Raw genomic sequence first — 24557 nt, forward strand, 5'->3', positions numbered from 1 at the left:
TGGTCTAAGTACGCTAGTAAACCACCGGTAAGTATTTTATGGTTTCATGAGGATTTAAGAAGGGTCAACAATGAACAGTTTTAGCATTTTTTTTTTGTAATAAATCTATTTGTACAGGCTCAAACGAATAAACTTTACAGAGCCAAATTATCATTTCCGTTATACATTATTAAATCGCTTATTATCTTCGATGGAGCTTACCGCTATAAGCCTCATACAAAAGGAAAGAAGGCGCTGATTGAATCTACACAAAACAAAAAAACTGAATTTTAATGATCGCGTAAAAACTCCCTTGATAATTTTGAGCTTAAGTTAGCTTAAAGAAGGCGATATGATTCGATCTTCAATTCAGGAAAAATGCTCCTAAGACATTATGACCACGTGCCATTGCATTGACCTAATAAAATTTGTATGGTTATTTTGCTTAACGACGTGTTCGGGGTGTCATCCAAACCATTTGTGGAAAAGTTCTATGATTTGGGAAATCGTTCGTTAATGGTGTATTTTTATGAAGGCAAGATTAGTGACCCGATTGATACCAAGGAATCCTTTTTCCATTCAATTTTATCACGTCCGGTTGTATTGGTGCGATACGTAAGAGAGTGTTAGTGAATATCCGAGGAAAATACATAACAAATCGATGTCAAACTCATTTTGACAGATCTACTTTCATTACATTTTTTAGGTTAGCCAGAGGAAAATAATATACAACTTCACACGGCGTTGCCTCCGCTAGTGTACGTCCGTTAAACGTCACTAATCTCTATTTGCATTACCATTAATCCCCGCTAATCTGAACGACACTTCATTCATATTGGCATATCAAAGTTGGCTCCAGACCAGTGGCAGGCGCGTAGGCAACATGTTATACAGTGACAGCGGGCCCAGCACAGCAAAATAAATTATTTGAGCCCGAGACATGCTGCCTACTGTCAAACGCTGCTGTTGGTATAGGCCTTGTCACTGGCCTGGTTGGCTCCCTTGGAGAATTTACTTCTTGCCGCAAGATTTCACCAATACAACGTTGCTAGTGTAGCCGTGCAAAATCGATTTGTTTATTATTTTCAACCACGAAATCAGCTGTCAAAATGTTCGACTTGACAACGGTTTGTTTTTTATTTTCAACCAGTAAAACGCTGGTAGAGAACCCTTACAGATTAACTTCACTAATAAAAATTCAATGATTATTTTTATGTGTCCTACACATGAATTTTTGCAATGTGATAAACAAATGATATATATGTATCGGACACATGTACACATAAAATTCATTCATACATATTCATGAGTGGATTCTGTTTATGTGTGGATACATGAAAATCTTGTGGAATTTTACATGGAAATTCGCCAATAAAAATGTGTCAAATTTAATTAGTGTATCATTTTCCAGATTTAATTAAAATATTTTGTTCTTAAAATAAATACATTTTAAGATTGCACTTGTATACCTCACCGTGCAAAATTTTATAATCATCATCACGTTCATTGTTTTTTTTGCACTATTTTCCACGGGGCCAACTTTGATTTTCTAATTAACGAGGTTGGTACAAGGGGTAAGTCACTCAGCACATTGTGCCGAAATTAGATTCGGCACAACTTGGGCACAATCTCGTAGGTATTGGATTGTGGTAAATAAAATAGGAGCACTTCTGGACAACTGTCATTGAAGTTGTTCACAATATTATGTGGTGTTCCTCATGGTACATCCTTCAATTGAATATACCACAGGAACTCAACACAGCAGTTCACTTCTCGGTTCACTTATAGATCTAAATACGAAATGGTGGTTCTAGAGTGGGCTTAATAGAAAGAGGCAGTTAATCAGACCCCATTAGCACCCTCAATTCAAATAATGCTGCAACTCACACAAAACAAACTAAAGACGAGAGGGGCAACACAATAGTTGGGTAAACAAGAATAGCATTATAACACACCATCGACTGGAAATGCTCTCGCAACGTGGGGCTTTAGGTAGTGATGAAAACGTCGCTAGAACTATTCCACAGCCGCAGTCAGTTTATGAGCAAAAGAGGGACGCACATTTTTTGCCTGTACACTTGGAGACATACTTCAAGTCTCCGCGTACATCGTACGGGTTAGGCAAAAGATGTGCGGCTATCTTTAAAAACTCCGGAGTGATTTGAGATTTGGGCGTAATTGTATTTGTAAACAAACAGGTCAATCGCCGATTTCTCGTGAATAAAAGCTCAATCTTATAAACAAACTATACCAAATGATAGAGGAATCATACTTCTACCTCATAGTGTTATTAGTTTTCAAAATTGAGCTTTTATTTGCGATAAATTGGCGATTGGCGTGTTTGTTTACAACTACAATTACGCCCAAATCTCAAATCACTCCGGAACTGTCGCATTAATGGCCCTTCGCTCATTTTCAACTTCTATTCAATTTTCATACTGCCGTACTCTAACGGAACTATCCACCTACCCTCTTCTAAAGATCATTATCTAGCCAATAAATTATCACACTAAAGCTTCATGTTAGCATTTCCAACCAACTCTGAAACTAAAGAAGTCATATTCACCCGAGGGAGGCGACTCTATCTAAGAAGCAGGATTTTTTTTTTGCTTTTCTGTTGTGAGATGCACTCACGCTTAATAGATAGAAACACGATTAATTATGATTTTGAAGATTTCCTGCAAAAAGGTGGAGAGCGATGCGAGTAGATGGGTTTAAATGTAAGAGATGAAAAAAGATTTATCGTGCTTTGACTATATGTTTAGTAATACACCATAGAGGTAACTCTAAGACTAGAAGGTCCCAACGAAACGTGCTCAACTTTTTGGCTCAGCTTTGGTACTCTCTTCGGTCCCAAACTAATCGATTCACCCCTTAAAACATAGGAAAATCCACGAACCCCTCATTTTATCTGTCAAACTTTCATAGCGAATCAAAACAAACATAGTGTAGTACTAGAATTTCGACTATAATGGGGTACGTTAATCGATTCACTTGGGACCAATAGACTAGTCAAGTAGTGAGCCAATTTAAAATCGTTAATTTCCACCGGTTGGTAATACTTCTGCGTGAAGTCAACAATCTACATAGTTGAAGATTGCTAATTTCAAATAACAGACTAAAGTGGTAATTTTTATACGATAGATGAGGAGATGAAAGTATAGAATTGATAGTTCCGTTAAAGTACGGCAGTGTGAAAATTGCATATAGAGAGTAAAAAGCGAGCAAGGACAACTTTAGGAAGGTACAAATCGATTTGATCATCTCTCTTTACCAGACTCTCCGGTTGGAGAGGGATGGTGAGGGGTATTCATTCAAGGTGTCAGAAGTACCGGGTTGCCGGGATGGGTATTTTACAAACAATCGCAGCTTGCTCTATGACCTGCACAATTGGCACACTTGTGACACAATAGCAGCACACTGACAAAAAAGATGACCCAAGATTGGTGTGCGGAGTGACCTACCCCTTGGGTTGATATTTAATTTGAAATTCTAGCAACCCTATGAGCATAAGAAAATCGTGTTGCTGTTATGATTCTGCGTTCTGTTCTAAAAAGTAATATCTACATATTTGCTGCAGAGAAGCAAGCATTGCGTTTATTTTTTAGATCTTTATGACTTCTGGATAGCGATAATAGTGGCAATGAAAACGTGAAGTGGGGCCTCCCTTAGCTCAGTCGGTAAAGGCACAGCTACAAAGCAAGACCATGCTGGAGGTGGCTGGGTTCGATTCCCGGTCCAGTCTAGGAATTTTTCGGGTTGAAAAATTTCGTGACTGCCCTGGGCATAGAAGCATGATTGGATTTGCCACACAATTATACCAATGCAAAAATGGTACAGGCATCGAAAGCTCTCAATTAATAACTGTGGAACTGCATATAGAACACTAAGTTGAGAGCACGCAATAAGCTAATATGCGATATGCAATAAGCTTGAAATGCGAAGAAGAAGAAGAAGAAGAAGAAGAAAACGCGAAGTGGAGGGATTCCGAAAACCTTTAACGAATCGCTTAGCTCAACAAGTTCCAGGAAATTTCCGATCTCCGCTGCTTACCACTTCCTTCCGCTCGTCATCTCTAAAAACTGCCGAAGCCATTCCATCTGATTGGCGATGACTGCGTTGCTAAAACTGTTTTCTCCTTATAAGTAAATCATATAAACAACTGTTATTCTGTGGGTGTAACATGGTCTGTGCATGAAGAGTCAGTGTCCCGTCAGCACGAACAGAAACCCTTTTTGGTTCTACAATGTTTCAGATATAAGACTCATTCAAAAAAAAAATCACATAAATTTCACTGGAAAAAAACACGTAACCTTCAGATATAATTGTTTGTAAAGTACATGACGTCATGAAAATTCATTAAAAATCATACACACTTAGATTTTTTGCCGAATCTCGGTTGTTTATTGCCGAGATTCGCACAGCTGAGTGCTCAGCAATGATCTCGCCAAATAAACGATTACTGATAATCTCGGTTTAGAGTGCAAATGACAGCTGGTGCATTTTGCTGAAAATATCGGTATGAACCGTATGATCAAACTAAATTCTCGGCTTAAAATGTAAACAATCAAAATTAATTGAACCGAGGTTTCAGCTAAATTTTATGAAACAAATAAATGACATAAAATTAAGCATCCATATTTAGCTTGCATCAACAAACAATTTCTATTTTATTAAAATAAGCTGGCTCAAAATATGTTCTCACTCGAACGCGTACAAACAACGCATACAACTTCCGACATTCCAATAGTTTAGAGAGCCTGAGAATTGAAACTTTGCGATGTATTATTCCATTTCCAGCTGAACATCATAAATAGACATGTATCAGGACTAGATGTGTATGTATATCAATAATGCTCCGTAACGTGGGTAGATCACCTTTTCGTGGTACGTTACGGGATGTAAGATCTACCACCGATTCCTAGTCTTGACTACTTCAAACTAGGGGAACAGGATTTTGCAGTAATCAAAGGAACACATCTTAGTCCTTGTTACTTGTTATGCCTTGTTGATAGTGATAAGTCCTCGGGTTGCCTGGACCGAGGATGATCTTGAAACAAGGAAAAAATTAGTTAGTTAGTCTTCATCTATGTGATTCCTAATCTTCTATTCGTTGTTCCCTAGTTTGAAGTGATTAAGACTAGGGTTCTGATGCATGCCCAAGTAACAATTTCCAGTTGAAGAAACGCTTTCGTTTTGATTTTGTTCAGCTGCATGTTGAATAATAATTGCACAATGTGTTCACCACAACTTTTATAAAACCCTTGTTTACACTGGTTTGGAGAACCTATACAACTGCAACAGAAAGGTGTTGTCTAACGTATTCAGTAAAATGTTTACCCAAAATCAATTTCTTGTTGAAGAAACGCTTCCATTGTGATTTTATTCAACTGCATGCTGAATAATAACTGTACAATTTGTTTATTACAACTTCTGTAAAACTCTTGTACACTGGTTTGGAGAAACTGCTCAACTACAGCATTATATGTATACGCGGTATAGGAGTAGAAGCAACTTTTATACAACGTTTATAGATACATATTTAAAGTCAAGCTTTATTGTTTTGGTGAAAGCTCTTATACAACGTTTGTAGACACTTCCTGACAGCTGCTTTGAAATTTAGTAGAGAGGAAACCTGAGAGGCGTTTGTTACACTCTTTTATGACTCCTAAATATTAATTGAACAGCAATCGGTGAAAAGCGTTTATAACACTTTTCAATGACTCTTTAATAACCGTTGTGTAAGTACTCACAATATTCACAGATTAAAATTAGTTTAACAATTGTCGTGGTACGCCAAAATAATTGCTTGTACAGTTTTTATTAATTTAATTTATTTGTGAACATTGAAAAAATATGTAATTATGCCATAATTCACATTCTGTGATCATGGAGGAAGTAGTAACAAGCATCTGTTCAATCTTTGATTGATATTCTTTCAATTAATCTCTCTAATCATTAATTGAGAGAATTTATCTAGAAATGTTATCGTTGATTATATGATATATGCCTTAAATTAATGTTTGCATTTATTAATAACACCTACTCCACCTTCTCGAAGCAAGATTCGAACTCATGATCCCGGATTGCCAGCCGCTTCTGTTTCCATCTGCTCTATTCTTGAATACATATTTTGATCATATGAGAGAAGTATATGAAGCTCATCTTGAGTGAATTCTCTTGCAGTCGAATAATCATTGCCTTATGGTCATATAAACGTGCCTATCACTTGTGCTATTTTTAGCAACAAAATTGTGGTTGGTGGTTGGTCGAACGTAAACAATCATTTAAGAGTGCTCCAAGCAGCTTTTGAAGCTTTTAACCAAATGGCAATACAACTACATTCTTGTACAACTCTGGAAGCTATTATTCAACGTTTGATCAACTCAGGTGTTGTATAAGAGCTCCCAATGGTTTGTTTTGATGTGTTTATTCCACGTTCTATATAGCTCTTGTCAATCAGTTTAACAAAGGTGCTATAAAAGTTATCGTAGGTCTTATAAAGCATATAGTTAAACCGAACGTAAACAATCATTTAAGAGTGCTCCAACAGCTTTTAAAACTTTTAATCAAATGGCAATACAACTACATTCTTGTTCAACTCTGGAAGCTATTATTCAACGTTTGATCAACTCAGGTGTTTTATAAGAGCTCTCAATTGTTTGTTGGGTGGTCACTATCGGTATCATTCTTTAATTTTGTTGCTAAGGAATCCAATGTTGACTGTCAAAGGGGCCCGCCTTTGGAGGTTGTTCCAACACTCAGAAGGATATAAATAGCGGGACCTTTCAATTAGAGCCGGATCCTTGCGATAAATGCAAGAATGTCAACTGTATCAAAACCGAATACTTCATCATTTCTCAACAGTGATGAAGTAATACGAAATGCACTAAACTAAGGATACTACAATAGATCAAATAACTGGTAGCAGTAGTTTTATGTCCCGAACAGAGGAGAAAAAATATCAATAATACTAACGAAATAAAAAGTGAAATCTTTCTGTTCTTCAAGTATTCCTTGAAATGGATCCACACTCAATAGGACAGTTAAACTGATTTCAATGCAAGTGTCTACGGTCCCGAACCCGCGAATATGTTTTCGTTCCCTATGGAATATAGTGATGAATGACAGCTGAATTGCCTAATCTTGGTAAACTACCACTGCTGAAACGGAATTCCTGTAAATAGATTACCGAGATCAGCGAAAATATTGTTATCGTTGGTGCTCGGCATCCAGTGTTGCCGAATTTCGGATAAATGCATGAATTTTCCGAAATGTCAGCTAGAATTGTTACTGACTCTCAGTTGAAGTTGTTTATTTGCTGAATTTTCAGTAAATTAGGTAAATGTCGTGTTAGTTCGGTAATATGCATTGCCAAGCTCGAAAATTATTTTTAAGTGTGTACACCATTTACTAATCATATATTTTTGAAGAAAAAGGTATTGACAGTAACACACACTTATGTAGCACTGTACTTTCTATGTTCGACACGGGTAGTCCAATTAGTTTTGTGCGGAGATCAGTGGTCCCACAATCGATGGGTCCGAGAGAAAACGTGGAGTCAGGATACAAAAGCATAGGTAACTACCCACTATGCACCTACGGAATAATCAGAGCATCTATCTCCTTCCGTGATCGTAAAATTTGCTTAAAGGTACATGTAGTACCAGATAACTACCTTTGTGTTCCTTTACTTCTGGGTCGCAATTTTTTGAAAGAAGTCGGCATTACCCTGTACGACACAAGATTTATTGATTTAATTGACATGAAATCTAACATTGAACTTGAAATTGGATCCGACCCAAATCGAATAAAAATTTCTGGAAAAGTGCTACATTGTGTGTTTGATTATTCAAATGATGCGCATTCAGAACTTATTATAACATGTAATCAGTGTGACCATTCACCGGCTTCAGTGATCTCTAATATGCCTAATTTGGTACCTCGGGTTGTTGTTCCGCTTGTTCCGACAATGTCAAAGCAGCTGGATTCGATTGATTCCGTTCAGTTCAGTTCCATTCATTCCGATATTTCCAATGTTAATGTGCTAAATAATTCCGTTCTGTCAAATCCTGTTCCGCTCGAAGGAAGAATACCTGTTATAATGTCCCATTGTTACCCCGTACCTGATGTATTTTGTATTGACCTGAATGATAGTGATTATGATTATGCGATAAATCCAGAATTGAGTGTTGATAATCGGAGTAAGATTTTGAAAATCATCCAGGAAGACTATCTTGACCTTCAGAATATCCCAATTCAGGAACATAGTTACGAAATGAAGTTGAAGCTTACTTCCGATATCCCAATTAATTTTGCTCCACGGAGACTTTCATATTCCGACAAACTTGCAGTGGATCGTATAGTCGAGGAGTTATTGAGTGAAAACATTATACCATTATACGGCCTAGTGACTCGCCCTACGCTTTTCCGATTGTTTTAACAACGAAGAAGTCTGGCGAAAAGCGGATGTGTGTGGACTACAGTCATAGAGGTAACTCTAAGACTAGAGGCTCCCGAAATAACGTGCTCAAATTTTTGGCTCAGCTCTTGTACTCTCTTCGGTCCCAAGCTAATCGATTCACCCCTCGAAACATAGGAAAAACCAATAACCCCTAATTTTATCTGTCAAACTTTCATAGCGAATCAAAACAAACATTGCGCTGTACTAAAATTTGACTAGAATGGGGTACGTTAATCGTTTGCTTGGGACCAATAGGCTAGTCAAGTAGTGAGTCAATTTAAAATCGTTAGTTTCGTATTGATTGTTGCTACAGTGCGTTGAACAAGTTGACTGTACGAGTCTAGACTGTCTAGAGCGTGTTGAGAGAAAGAAGTATTTTACCGTGCTGGATCTCAAAAATGGTTTTCATCAGGTTAATGTGGCTAAAGACACCATTCCGTATACGGCTTTCGTGACGGCAAATGGGCAGTATGAATATTTGAAAATGCTGTTTGGATTACGTAACGCTCCGGCAGTGTTTCAGCGATTTATCAATTTTGTCTTGGCACAATTCATCAAAGAAGGAACTATCACAGTCTATCTGGACGATATCACAATTGCAACAACTACGATTCAAGAGCATGTTGATGTTTTGCAACAAGTCCTCAGAACATTGGCAGGGTTTAGACTAGAGATCAAGTTTCAGAAGTGCCAATTCTGTTTTACGGAGATCGAGTTATTGGGATTCACTGTGAGTGAACGCGGCATCAGGCCAAACAATGTTCAATGGACTGCAATTGAAAAGCTGCCTCTACCATGTGACGCAAAACAATTAAGTAAATGCTTAGGACTATTTTCCTATTTCCGAAGGTTTGTCCCATCATTTTCAACGATTGCCATGCCACTACGTGCTTTGACGAACCCTGGGGTGAAGTTTAAGTTCGATGAGAAATGTAAAGATGCTTTTGAAACCTTACGCAGCAAGCTGATTACTTCTCCTGTACTAGCGCTTTATAATCCAAAGCGAGAAACAGAGCTACATTGTGATGCGAGTAGTGCAGGTTTCGGGGGAATATTGATGCAAAAGCAGGACGATGCGAAGTTCCATCCAATCGGTTATTTCTCCAAGCGAACAACTGCTGCTGAATCACGTTATCACAGCTTTGAGCTCGAGACCTTAGCAATCATCTACTCGCTAAGAAAATTCCGCATTTATTTGGAAGGCATTCCATTCCGCATCATAACAGATTGTAACTCGCTCACGATGACTTTGAACAAGAAGAGTGTTAATGCTAGAATTGAAAGATGGGCTATGGAGTTGGAAAACTATCATTACACCATTCAGCATCGCAATGGTAAGCTTATGAACCATGTAGATGCTTTGAGTCGGCTTCCCTCCGCCAGCATTGTAACTTATGATAACTCTGACCAAGTTCAACTTCAAGTAACGCAGGGCCGTGATAAAGATATTATCGAGCTAAGGGAAAGGTTAGAGAATGGACCCGTTAAGCATTTCACTCTTGAGGATGAATTGGTGTATCGCAGTAGTAGAATTGGAAAACTTCAGTTTTATGTACCAAAGGAAATGAAGACACATGTTATACGCAGTGTGCATGAGAAGTTATGCCATATGGGAATTACAAAGATCCACACACAGATTCAGATGCATTATTGGTTTCCGAACATGAAAGCTGAAGTGGAGAAATATGTTAAGTATTTTGTACGTTGTATTGTTCATTCCGATCCTAATTCCGATAGTCGTGCTTTGTATAGTATTCCGAAGAAACCTGTTCCTTTCGATACCATACATATTGATCATTTTGGCCCACTACCTTCAGTTGTATCCAAGAGAAAGCACATTCTGGTAGTAGTTGACGCGTTCACGAAGTTTGTCAAATTGTACCCAGTGAACTCGACCAGTACGAAAGAAGTTTGTGTATGTCTCGATAAGTACTTTGACAGTTATAGTCGAACAAGGAGGATTGTTAGTGATCGCGGGACTTGCTTCACTTCTTTGGAATTCAGTTCATATCTCTTAGAAAATAGTATCGAACATGTGAAAGTAGCTACTGCTTCCGCTCAGGCAAATGGCCAAGTCGAACGAGTCAATCGAATTATCAAGTCGATGTTAGCTAAGCTTACAGAACCTGCTCAACATTCGAATTGGTGTACGATGTTGAGGAAAGTTGAATATGCTATAAACAATTCCGTTCACTCGAGTACTGGTAAGACCCCCAGCATACTTTTGTATGGAGTTCAACAGCGTGGTTTCGTGGTGGATGTCCTTTCCGAGTATCTTGATGATAAGCTGAATTCAGATTCCGTGCGAGATTTAGAATCCCTACGACGTTCCGCTGCAGAATGTATAGAACATTCTCAGAATCGCAATTCTGAATTGCATGATAAGAAACATAGGCCTCCCAGTGTATTTTCCGAAGGTGATTACGTTGTGATTCGAAATATTGGTACTACTATTGGAACCAACAAAAAATTTGTTCCTAAGTTCAAAGGCCCCTATCGCATACATAAAGTTCTTCCGAATGATAGATATGTTGTCAGAGACATTGAAAATGGACAAATATCACAATTACCTTATGACGGCATAATCGAATCGTCACGCATGAAGCGGTGGGCTGATTGGCGGGATTCAAATGATAGTGATTCTGATACTGTGCATCATTGAATGTGACAATAAGAGAAGGCAATACATTCTGTTTGTGTATATGTGTGTTCAATTTCTGTGTTTTATGTGTATCTGTGTTCTCATGATCGAGCCCATCAATAGTCAGGCATGGCCGAGTTGTAGTATAATTATGTGCCTGTTATGATTAGTGTGTAATCCATTTTCTAGTTTTAAGCCAGATATTGTGTTTTATGTTTGAGTGTGTATTTTCTGTCCAGATTGTGTTCTATGTTTTGACAGTGTATTTCCGTTCTAAAAATTGAAACCACCTTTATGGGTTCATCTAGATCCGTTTTGATTTCATTCGTGTAAAAGCAAGTAAAGCGTGCGGATTAAAATGTATAACCGTTGAGTACGCGTCGTGGTTTTTTCATCCTGCAAATCCTTACAAAGTATGTATCCAATTTATTTTTATTATTTCGAAAAATTATTTTCGAACGCCTAACAACAGTTTGGATACTACGAAGAAATTTACTGAAATTTAAGTGAAAGTGTAATAAAATTTACTTAGAAAGTACTTTAACATAGATTTGCTTTCTATTTAGTGGATTAGGGAAAGATCTTTTCACTTTGAGTAATTTTCACTTAGATGTTACAAGAAAATAAAGTTAAATTTTTTTCAAAGGCCTATGCTACCTACACACTTAGTTTTTTTCTACTGAGCTCGGCTGTGCAAATCTCGGCAGAATAAGTTTCACTGGGATCTCAGCAAAAGTGACATTTGATAGCGGAGTCTCGGATAATACTTAGCTGAATCACAGCAAACAAATTAAATGTTTGCTGAGATCTCAGTAAAACTTATTTTGCCGAGATTTGCACAGCCGAGCTCGGTAGAAAAAACTAAGTGTGTATTACAGTTTTATGTGGATTGAAATTAAAACTTTCGAACCGATCTAGGAGAATTTACGTATTCTCGGCAACCTAAGCAGCGACCTTCTTTCTATAGCCTTTTTCTCTAAGGAACGCACACATATGCAGTATTGGTTTGTTTACAATCTATTGCTGCCAGCTGCTCTAACAATTTCAGTCGAAAGAATTGTCAAAAACTGTTTTGAAACGCTTTTACAAAGCTCCAATCTTCTCTAGTGAGAGCGAGTATTGTCGGCAACCAGTTTTTCTTCGGCAACCGTTCCATTTGAACTGCATGTAAATCTGCTGTTCTATTATCGGCAGCTCGAAATCAGCTACAATTTGTAGTGCATGTGTTTCATTTCAAGAAAACCCTGCTAGATTGCTTTTTCTCAGTGGTAAAAATATAGTCAAATTGAAGCTGAAAGCATAAAGAATCGTTTGCATGCATTCAGCGAAGTGTTTTCGTAAGAAAATCCAGTGAAAATACTGTTTCAATTTGGGTTGCCGAAAATAGTCTGTCATGCCGAAGCCGTCATTTCCCCTACATAAAAACGTAAAATTTACGTTAAAACTAGATGGAAAAAATCAATACATGTGTTCATGTAACATCTAAGTAAACAAAATTCTGAGTGCTGAACATTGCATTACACTGAACGAAAATATCCGCAATACTTCGAATGATTATTGTATTGCTCGAGCCCTTTAACAATATGCTTTCGAATTTCGGATGATGGCCCTAATAAAAAAATTACGGTTATTTTGCTTAACATCGTGTTCCTAGTATCATCCAAACCATTTGTGGAATAGTTCAATCTTTTGGGTTATCATTCGTTTATGGTATTTTTTAAATCAGGGTGCCTTATGGTTGAATTCAGCACCAACTGATGAGCATCCATATGACTGTCCTCCAAATAAAGGATGATATTAATTTGAAAATTTACTGTAAACCATACAGCGCTCAGAGGACACTTGCAAATGCCTCAGACAAGATTCATAATTTGATTGTTTACATTTCCATATGGAACAGCCATTTCATCATGGATACAAAAATAGTTTGTTGGTAGAGGAAACTTCCTCCACCACGAAATAGACAATTTTGGGTTTCTACGGTTTACCAATGTTCGTATACGACCTGTGATAGCGATGATGGCTATGCTTCCACCTCGTTTGTCTGCTCTAACCAGCAAATGACGTTCTAAAGAATAATTTACATCATCGTTTTTAATGATTTACGTTAAGGGGGTTGAACCAATACCATATGGATTTCAATTTAAGATGACAATCATTCTGCAGAGAGCAGAACAATCGTCCGTCGGTTGCATCTATCATTCGAAGCAGGGATTTCGATGTTACGATTTGAATGGTCTAAGGTTTCATTCAAACAGAGGACGGTGTTTTGGTACAGTGTAGCTTCAAATACGACAAACACGACAAGAAACGGTTCTGTATCCAAGTTATTAACGAAAGAGAAAGTCAATGAAGAGGCTACACGGATAGAAATCTCCTTATACTTTTTGGCAAATTTCTATTGCTGATTATTCATAAAATGTATAAGTCAACCAATAAGCAGACGCCTTGCAAAAAGTTAATGAAGATCATGTGTCAAATGAAATGTATAAGCGGTCACACATACCTTTTATGCATTCTTATAGGACCTATGTGGTTTGTCTTATGGAATGTATTAGGCTGATTTTTTGGCAAAAATGAAAAAATTAAAAACATGAATAAAATAATTGATTTTCGTTTCGTGTAGTGAAGAGAATCGATCAATGTTACTTCAAGAGCAAATTTTCATTATGTCGAAAGCAACATTCGCACCGATCCGGGAAAAATAAAGTTTTGTTTTGATGACCGAAAAGTTATTCATATTTTGATTAAACACATCCTTGTTCATAAACTACGTAGCCAGTTTTTTGGGATTCTTGACCCCCCCCCTCCCCCTGCGTAGACAATTGTCCATACAAAATTTTTAAAATTTGTATGGGCCGTAGATAATTGTCACCCCCCCCCCCCCTAAACTGTCTACGTAGTTTATGGACAGCCCTATAGTGATAGCAATGTTTAACATATTCAGCCGGGTTTTAATCATACAAAGGCAAATCGCTAGCTTTTATGCTAAGAAATACTGGTTTTTGTGTCAAATGTTATTATACGTCGTTTGGTGGCCCCCTAATGTTACTTAAGTCAAAGTGTATTTACCACGATATTGTGGAGAATTATCAATCACGGTTCCTTACGTGCAGCACATTCATCATTTTAGGACCACCGAAATCACCTTAGCGACGAACAATTCGATTTATTCACTTTAACATATTAATGAGAAAGCGAAATGACGAACGTGCACTTTTCATGGGTTTCTCTGCGCTGTTACTTAAGACAAACGGCATCTCCATAGAAACCGGGTGACTTAAGTAACATCGAAAAATATTTTGAACGGAAGGTGATTACGTCAAAAAGCAATTTGACTGGTAAATAAATTTAAAAATGAGATGTGTGTGTGTGTGTGTGTACAATCTAACCCCCACTGTCCGGCAGTGTTATTATGGAAGAAAACTGCTTTTTATTACCCTTAAATTAAAGCAGGTTTAGTCCGGGAGTTAGAAGGTGTTAGCTCTATTGCAGCTCCAGTGACCCATTTCAGAATGCCTGGTAATTCACGACCACTCCGAGGTCACTTTTACTTACAATAAGCCCCGCATGTTCACTCTACCTTTATCAAATGGATAATGGTATCATAAACACACTTCCAGATTCAAAAAATATTATTTCCAAATCTGGCACGTATATAGTTTTGAAATTTGTTCAACTGTATTAAATCGATTTGAATGGACATTTCTTATCAATTTTGTTTCGAATACCTCTTGATTCATCTGCTGGCAGCACTTACTGGCCCTTACCGGCGACCAACTCATCTGCCCGCAAATGCAACAACGCCTAAATCTCAAAGATCTCCGAACGTCCTCTCGAAAATGCAATCGAGATATGTATAAGAGCAATTTTCAACTGGAACGTACTCACCAAATCAATACATCCGGGAGCACATTCCCGATGCTTATTTTTCTCTCGCAAACCTGTCGTCGTCGAATGGCAAAAAAAGGAAACTCGGTGAGCAATTTTGTGACACGGAATTTTCACTGAACATAAACCGCGAATTCACGAATTTCACCACACCCAACTGCGAAACACGTTCAGAAGCACTTTTGGTACAATTTCGATCAATTTCTTTCGAAAACACAACAAAAAAAAGTTACAAGCGAGCCAACATTAACACCGATTGTGCCGAGCTCTTTCACGCACCTTGCAGCGCGTAAATAAACTGAAATTAAAAATTATCACTCGCGATGCCACTAATTTCTGGTCCGGGAGAAAATCAAACAACGCAGATCGCGACATCTCTTCTGATGCTTGCAAACATGTTGAATCACGTTTTCTTTCTCTATTCTAAAACTTCCCGGAAAGTAATTGCAGCCGAAAACTATGAGAGCGAACGCACGCACAATACAGAGAACAAACTTAAAACACAACCGTATCCAAAGGCGTTCGAAACTGCACCCGCAATTTAGGTGAATCATCTTGTCGCAAAAAAACTATGCAGGAGACGGATTCTTAATCGCCTTTAACTGGTTTAGCGCATTGGTCACAGGCGGAAGTCATGCTGGCTCAGTTTCCAAAAGTGATTTAGAAACAGCGGTGGAGATGCTCTAATACGCAAAGAGGAATTGGATTCTCAAGATCGCCCAATGCTAGACAGTATACACTACAAAATGTCTGATTGGATAACTTTTTCACTGTTTTCACAACACAAAATATGCTCTAATTAGACGATTATCGCAACGAACTGCACTTTCCACTAACAACCAGAACAATATTACAGGTATACCGAACGGAAAAAAAACGAATAACGATAGCCCGTGTGATAAAAAATCGGCAAATTTAGCAGCGCACAATCACGACGATGTGAATAACAACAACTCTGCTGTCTGTACTCAATAAATTTAAAAATGAGATGTGATCCTATATTCGAACAGTATATAGTGTAATAGCAGGAGCATCGATTGACACTGATAGCTTGACTTTTTTTACCTTGTTACTTTCGACGCAATGAAAATTTGCTCTTGACTTATAAGTATAATTATGTAAGTATGCATTGGACGTAATGCATTGTTCAGCTTCAGGTCATTTTGAAGGAGAACTTGTTTACAAAGTGCTGGAGTTAAAATGAATAATGTGCATTGTCGTCGCTCAGACTGCGATCGCTCGATACTTTTGTAAATTTTCACTTCCGCATAACATTGTCGAATATTCTTTTAGTACAAAAAAAAACTTTTAGTTACTGCACACACAGAGCTAATCCGAAACTGTAGCCCAATCGATGTAATTTGATCATCCCTATTGGCAAATCAAAGTTGGCACTCGTGATGATGGTTTCAAAATTTTACACGGTGAGGTATACGAGTGCAATCTTAAAATGCTTTTATTTTGCAAATGGAGCATTTTATTTAAATCTGGTTGATGCTACGTTAGTAGAAAACATAAGGACTACTCAATAGACACATAATATGGAAAAAATCATTTCTGTTCAGATTTTTAGGTGTATACAAAGATTTCAGCTTTTCTACAACTGTAGCAGCAACCAGATTTAAATAAACTGCTCCATTTGCAAAATAAAAGCATTTTAAGATTGCACTCGTATACCACCCCGTGGAAAATTTTGAAACCATCATCACTTTCATAGTTCTTCTATTCTCCACGAGTGCCAACTTTGATTTGCCAATAGATTTCTAAATGTCCTACCCATCACCAGAGGGCATGGCAGTGCTCAAGAGAGTAAAAAGTTGGTTTTCCAAGCGGAAGGTAGCGAGGGTTATGCGTTTGTATCACGTTTCTTCGTTTTGGCGCAATTTCTCTTGAAATGTTGTTCACATCGTAGGGCTACGGGATGTAATCTCGCTCTATGCTAATAATTTGAAGTTATCGTTAAAAGCCAGGGTTATTATTTGTTTTCGATCGAGTTCATGAAACCCTTTTAGATTCACGTAGTAAGGAAGAGCAGACAGAAAATTTCTTTAAACCTGCGTTCCAGCGATAGGCCCGGAATAGAAGCGTGGACTGGAATTACATCCCATGGCACTATTTAAGAACAACATTTTAACTAATTTAATTGTTATCATAGCAGTTTTACCGCAAGCCAGAAAACAAGCCAAATCTTAACATATCAGACTGCATAGTTACCCCTAGCATCTTTCTTTCATTCACGATTCAAGGAGAAGTCATAAATTAAGCACTTCAAGTTTCATGGTTTCCCTTTCAGTTTTTATTTTCGAACGGATCATTTCACATTCACATTATCATATTTACGTCCTTTTTTCAGGGAGTGATCATCAACGAAATCTTCGACGGAGCCGAATGCGACAACTGTCCGGACCAGTGCCCGGGATTTTCTCCGCACGCTTGGAGGTAAGTCATTACCAGAAAACAAACAAACGATACATTCTTCTTCCTTCCATACAACAATCGTCATCGATTTGTCTGGCTTTTAGAATACTGCTGACACAAGGCTTATATGCTATAACAGACTATAAACATTGAATTCGAAACCGCTGGCAGTGCGGCATCTGCTTATAAAATATAACAGAAAGAGGAACATCTAGAACACTAAAAGCTTGGTAATTGCAATCAGAAACGCAAGTTTTGTTGTCGCCTGCGTTGAGTGTGCCTTCGCTGCCGCTGACGCTTCTTGGCCGGACAAATTGAAATGATGTGCCCTTCCTCGCGGCAGTAGAAACAAAGTCTCTCCCTATATCGACAGACTGCCTTGGTATGATCGGATTGGCCGCAGGCCTTACAGCTCTCCACCGTTACTTTCGGTTTGATAAGCACATTTGGACTGTTTCTGACGGACAACGGTGCTGTATTCCCAACGGGAACTCTGTATGTGGAAATTTGAGCTATACGAATCGTCGATGGAGCCGCATGGACTTGCTGGCGAATTCGCTGTTGTGGCGACGGCTGCCGTTGTACTGGCTGATGGAACGATCGCGTTTGACGGTGCAGAAATTCATCATCTTCGTTGTGGTTCGACGATGAACAGCAGGACCCCATTGTCACGTTGAAACTGAAATCGATAGTGGTTATTTACACTTTTCTGAACTTGTACCAAAACAAACGGTCGACGTCGACTGCAATTATTCCTTATCGCGACAAGATCGCTGAATGGCTATGACTAATGCTATTTATTACTATAGGGCTGTGTGTCCGTTGTAAACAGAACTGCAATACGAGGGATTAAGCGATATACCTACTTTTGTGGTGTTTGCTGATTGGAGGAAGATAACAAACTGTTGCATGCGTGTTGGAGTGGGAGGTTCTGGAAAGCAAGAGAGATTATCTCACAGCGTCGCTCAGCGCACAACTCTCACACATTCGCACCCTTGAAAGCACTGAAGGTTTTTGATGAAATGGTTCATGAAAAATTTAAATTAAGCACATTACCATGCTTCTGCGTTAATTTTTCTTCAGATGACACCCCGAAAAAAAAAAATTACAGTGAAATTTTCAGTGGAAACAATGCTCTAACATTAATATTTATAGTCGACAATAAAAATAATTGTTATAATGTTGTCCTCTTGCGAAAACGGCAAAACTGCTACCTAGCTGTACAATGAATGTACATAATAAAATGTTGTTACAATGATTTTTATCGTATTTTTCATTTATTTTATTGTTAACATGATTCGATCATGAACAATAATGAACAACTCTATTACAATAAAAATTGTGGTTACATTAAATATTGGTGTGTTTTCATTGTGGGTTACTTCACGAACAATAAAAATAAACCATTGTGGGTTACTTCACGAACAATAAAAATAAATACCCTAATAAAAATTGTATGGTTAATTTGCTTAACGACGTGTTCTGGGTATCATCCAAACCATTTGTGGAATAGTTCAATGATTTGGGTTATCGTTCGTTTATGGTTATTTTTTATTAGGGTATGCAGACTATGAGAGTGTCAGCAACACTACCAATGTAATCAAGATAGGCGCTGCTCGTATGGCTCTGGCTTTGACAGTTCGTTTGGCTCAAAACCAGCCAGTCCACGTCCACTCATCTCTTATCCTAGACCCTCTGCTGGGTTAAGATGGTTCAATTCAGCGTTCAACTCACTTGATCTGCGAAATAAACGTCCAGAAATCTGACCGATATCGGACTTGCTCTATTCGTTGCCAAGTCAATTGAACGCCTACGACCAGATCGGTTTGAGTTGAATTCAACTCACCTGCCTCATCTAAATCCCGCTTAATGCAGACCTTTTCCGTGCAGTCAATAATCATACAATATAATAATAAAAAAGTTGGAAGGGTTGTATACTAGATACGACCGCAGGATAACGTCTGTTATGTGTTGTACTTAATTGTGTATATTATATTTTAGGAATATTCCTTAATAACTCTTTTGCGAAAGTTTGGTGGCCCTGAAAAGGGCCGTTTTGTTGGGCTGATGTTGTTGACAATGATGGAACGGGCGACCTTGTTGGACGCTTATATAGTAGAACAGAAAATATCAGAGGTGTCAGATACTCGCATCTGATGTCTCGGTTGGAGAAAGTATAAGAATATAAAAAAATCAATCGATTTTCACCATCTTTAGACAATGGTTTACTTTTAACCATTTTTCAATAGTTTACAGAATGAAATCAATAGTTTTGAAACATTGAGCAAATTGCTAGAAATATTTCCAATCGATTGATGCCATTATCTCGTAAATCTATCGAGAGACGGTTGAGTTATTATCGTTCAAAATCTTTTAATTTTACGTAACGCATCCAAAATGACTGTTTTCAATTGTGTACCCCCGTATGTTGCCGAAAGACGTTATCCAACGTAAAAAATCCACCACTTGAAGATGTCAGAAAGGAACTCTCAGGTGGAAGCATATTTCATGGGCGATTCTCTCCAGTAGAATGCATTAACTTATCACCGACGCTCAACCACCAAGGAGACGTGACCTAGAGAGATCGAGTGCAGTTGAGTTGGCCTCCATTTCTTACAAGTTCCGGATCGAATCTCAATCCATAGCCAGTAAAAAAAGGACTCCCCCGTAACAGACATACCACCTATAGTCGCTATATTCATAGTCTGGCGGATAGAATCTCGGGAACCAATTGAGCTGTCAAATAGCGGAACCAATCGAGCAAATCACGACCAGCATCAGAAAAGAGCACATCAGCTGTTGCGAACAAAATTTCGGTAACAGTTTTCTCGTGATTCAAGGCTCACCTACACCAATTAACACCATCTTTAGGTTGTGGAAAGTTTCTCCTATCCGATGATGCTGGTAATTTACCTTCTATTGGTGAGGAAAGAATAATCAACGTTTTGTTTATAAAAGTTGATGTACCTTTTCAATTGGTGGTCTACAACATATAGAATTGGGTCCGCTTTTTGATAGATCGAAATTCTATTCGCCAGACTATGAATATAGCGACTATAATACCACCCCCTTCCCTTCCCGGGGCGATTATTTATTTTTTCGATTTATTTTTAAAGTCGATAAAGTAGATCTGTCAAGCCAACACATACACTCTAAAGTACACTGTTATTTTTTTTTAATCAATAAATTTGCCAACCAACATTAAAATAACAATAATATATAATGTTATTGAAAAAAAAATATATGGGGAAATCACGAAAATTACATTGTTAAGATACTTAACAACCCCCCTTTTTTATTGTAAATTTTCCATTTACCATGAAATTTGCTGTTTTGTACAACATAAATCAAGGTAAATTTATTGTAGATGCAACAATATAAATCATTGTTAAGACAATAATTTTCGTCTTATTGTTTCATTGTTTTTTAATGTATTTTTGTTGTTATTTTTTTTTTTGGACTGCTGTTCTTAGAGCAACCGTAACGGTCGTTGTCAATTGCGCGTCTATTTTAACAGCGCACAGCGTTCTCATTTTAGGTTAGTCCCTCTTATCCACACAGGTCGCTGCTATCGCGGTTATCAATTTACTCGCCATAGTCCGTACTGTTAGTGAGCATTTTGACATTTCTACGAATAGCAACCTTTCTCCCGCGCTGCTAAATTTGGTAACGCGCTTCTCACAGAGAAGCCGATTGCTATTTTAGTTACTCGTATGGCAACCCCCGATACGGTAGCTGCGCTATGATGAGGGCTGCTAAAATGAGTTTAGCAGTGTACCGTTACGGTTGCTCTTTATGTAGAAATATATCAGAAATTCCACATACGCTTAGTTCCTTTAATCGTTAACATAGGACAGTTCGTTCAAAACTTGTATTGTACCTCTATAAATGCATTTAGGTTAACATCCAAAGTCACTCCTTTTTTAACATATCATGCACACAAAATACTTTTTAAGCCCCGCCCTAACAGGATTTTCCGCCGTTTTTATGAATGGGGCGGGGCAAAAAGTATACTTAGTGCCGTATATGTTAAAAAGGAGGGCCTTCGGATGTTAATCTAACTGCATACAGAGGTACCAGACATGTTTTGCTGTGTCAGGTATGTATTCTATTTCGTAGTCTGTGAGACGGAAATCACAAATAGAGTGTTTTCAAAATACATGCATCTTTGAGCTCGTTTGAGCGAATTCTCTCTCTCAAATTAGAAATTTTCGGCTCCCTGGGGACTAGTAGTAATGCAGGTAAAACTCGCCTAAAACTATATGGGGGAAATCATTTTTAAATATAAGTAGCTTGTTTGACAATAATTTCCGTCTTTTTTTTTCTTTTAAATTTGTCGAACCTCTTAACGGAATCCCTTTATGAAGAGCTTTGAGTGTTGAGTTTATTTCTTTTTAATTCCATTATAATTGTTTATCTTTTGACAAAATATAAGCAATTATAACGGAATTAAAAGGAAATAAACCAACACACTCTAAGCTCTTCACAATAATTTCCGGGAAATAAGTGAACGACATAGTCCAGTTCACTGAAGTCTTTTTTACACGGTTTTTTTACGCGGTTTTTTTTTTACACGGTTTTCCACGATTTACACGGTACGTTTTTAACGATTTATCGACAACGATACAACCTATCGACTTGATTCCAATCACATTATCCGTTTCAAGCTATAGATAATCGAATGGCAAATGGCAAAAAAATCACAATTTTTGGTGTAAATATAGAAATTTTTAAAATATGTCTATATGGACCATATCATGCTTTAATGGCATCAAAATCCGATTTTTTAAAAACATTTTACGTATCCCCCGTGTAAAAAAAGACCTGAGTGTAATGATTTCTGTGGGCTGTCCTCAATATGCATCGAAAGTGAGTTATTCCCACTTCTCTCAATTTCTATATGGAGATTTTTATTACTTCCTACTAGTGGAACAGCGCCATCTCTGTGGAAAATGGCCAGATGGTATGATTAATTGACAATGCTTGTCGGAAATTATTTACGCATTTTGCATCATACTGGTCCACATAATTATTTATCGATTCCCATGAAGTTTTACGGTTATTCGCTTTATGGTTACCAATACGTGATATCCCAAGTAACCATAAGCATTAAGCTTTAACTCTATATTTGCACTAATTCGGCATTTATATTGTCATGAAGCCTATAATCGGCATTGTTAAAGCATATATGCTGCATATCAGCATTGTTAATGCATAGAAGCATCAATAAAAACTAGCATTACTGGAAGCTTGATATGCTTATATAGTGCTGCGACATAATGCTCACAAGGATTTGTGTTTGTAGGCTTTAACACCTGATTAAGTGCTAATAAAGAGCTACTATGTTAAGACTAAGTAAAATGGTTGACAACAATAAATTTAAATAATCAATTGAACTTTTTAACTAATCGTAACATGAACGTTCCCGATGAATGGAAAAAAAACGCTAAAAAGTGGAAATTTTAGACGAAAAGTACACGTGTATCAGAATATAAATCCTTCTGATACCACTAATACTGCAGAAACTGATCAAGCGACTGGGTTAGAGTTGGGGTCTGAATCAACATTTTCTGTTCTTGCGGTTCCCGATCCTCCAGATGAGGAGTCTGATGGAAGCAGTTCTCAGCCTGCCCCCCAGGATGATTCCTTGGAAAATTATAGTCCTGATGAAGTTTCCGACGAAGAGTTGAACCTGTGTTCAGACACATCATACCTAGAAACTACGCATCAAGAGGATTCAGATGAAAACAACTGCCAAGTGGTAAATTTAGCTACATTCTTGAGGAACTGGAGTATGCAGTATAATATATCACAGCAAGCTTTAAAACCACTTTTGCACAAAATGAACAATTATGATCGAACGCTTCCGGAATGCCCAAGACGACTTCTTCGCACTCCTAGGATAAATCCAACAATTATTGATATTGAAGGAGGACAATATTGGCATCAGGGCTTAGGTAGTTTTCATGTACAGAGTTTCGTAAAATGTATCGTGTCACTTTATTATTTTTGTAGAAAATTGTCTCCGTATGTGCTTCCCGGAATTAACAGAGCCATTGTTGGTGGAAATCAACATCAACATTGATGGATTACCATTGTTTAAGAACGGTACTAACCAGGTTTGGCCCATATTATTCAGCATACACGGATTCTTTTCTTTAAAACCAATGATAATTGGCATTTTTTACGGAAAAAGCAAGCCAAAAAAAGTTGAGGAACCTTTACTGACATATGGTATTAACGTAAATGGAGTTGAATTAATGGTTAAACTGCGGGCTATAATATGTGATTCTCCTGCTAGAGCATTCGTTAAAGGTAACATTACAAAAAAAATCTTGAATGTATTTATAGCTTATTTTATCTATATAGGTGTTGTAAATTTCAATTCACTGCATGGCTGCATGAAATGTTGTACTATTGGACAGCATTCAACTCTTTTACGAACCAATATTTTTCCACAAACATTTGCCGCCAAAAGGACCGATGCTGCATTCCGGAGTGGGTTATATGATAAACACTACCAAATTTACAAACTTGAAAATGGAAAATTGAAGAGAACACCTGTTGTTTCACCACTCCTTCAACTACTAATCGACATAGTTGAAGATGTGATAGTGGCTGATTCATTACACCTCCTACATCTAGGAATAATGACGAGATTGATTCTGGCATACAAAGACGGCCATAATGGAAGCGATAAAAGTAGGTGGCCAAATAGTGCCGTAGAGTCAATATGTAATATTCTAAAAGCAATCAAACTGCCTAGAGAAATTCATTGAAAAGTGCGTGGCGTAGATTGTATAAGCCATTGGAAAGCATCTGAGTGTGCTTCTTTTTTGCACTACATTGGTATTGTTGTACTAAAACATTTCATCAATGACGAACATTTTCAAAATTTTACAAATTTGTTTTGTGCTGTCACTATTTGTTCAAGTAGTTACTACACACGATTTTTACCTGTTGCTCAAAAATTGTTTGAAGAATTCATTTCGAACTATTACGCTTTCTTTAACTCCATTACGAGCAACGTACATAATCTTGTTCACGTAGTTGAAGAAGTGGCACGATTTGGTCCACTACCTACTATTTCATCATATCCATTTGAAAATCATCTATTTCAAATCAAGAAACTAGTAAGATCGGGCAAACTCCCGTTACATCAAC

The 24557-nt window shown here is 37.7% G+C and overlaps 2 protein-coding genes across 2 annotated transcripts in view; both read left to right on the plus strand.

Annotated features, from left to right (window-relative positions):
- The window catches only part of Lmpt (Limpet), a 512992-nt gene that overhangs the window by 70273 nt on the left and 418162 nt on the right, over positions 1-24557 (plus strand). The window contains exon 2 of the mRNA XM_065224671.1: positions 17329-17414. Within this exon, the coding sequence (XP_065080743.1) occupies positions 17329-17414 (86 nt within the window). The remainder of the gene's footprint in view (positions 1-17328; positions 17415-24557) is intronic.
- LOC135703464 (uncharacterized) lies at positions 22736-24188 on the plus strand. Its single transcript, XM_065224717.1, has 5 exons — positions 22736-22748; positions 22991-23350; positions 23409-23708; positions 23763-24095; positions 24160-24188. Exons 1-5 carry the CDS (start codon positions 22736-22738, stop codon positions 24186-24188), a joined length of 1035 nt encoding a protein of 344 aa, XP_065080789.1.

Source organism: Ochlerotatus camptorhynchus, unplaced genomic scaffold (genome assembly GCF_037179485.1).
Source record: "Ochlerotatus camptorhynchus isolate MF236.1 unplaced genomic scaffold, CSIRO-AGI_Acam_v1.1 ptg000213l, whole genome shotgun sequence".
Taxonomy (NCBI): Eukaryota; Metazoa; Arthropoda; class Insecta; order Diptera; family Culicidae; genus Ochlerotatus; species Ochlerotatus camptorhynchus.

What these genes read in the sequence shown, in the direction of transcription:
- LOC135703464 (XM_065224717.1), top strand. An exon ending in ATATTGGCATCAGGGCTTAG is followed by an intron (nt 23,351 to 23,408) that starts GTAGTTTTCATG and finishes TTATTTTTGTAG; the next exon opens with AAAATTGTCTCCGTATGTGC. An exon ending in TGCTAGAGCATTCGTTAAAG is followed by an intron (nt 23,709 to 23,762) that starts GTAACATTACAA and finishes TTATCTATATAG; the next exon opens with GTGTTGTAAATTTCAATTCA.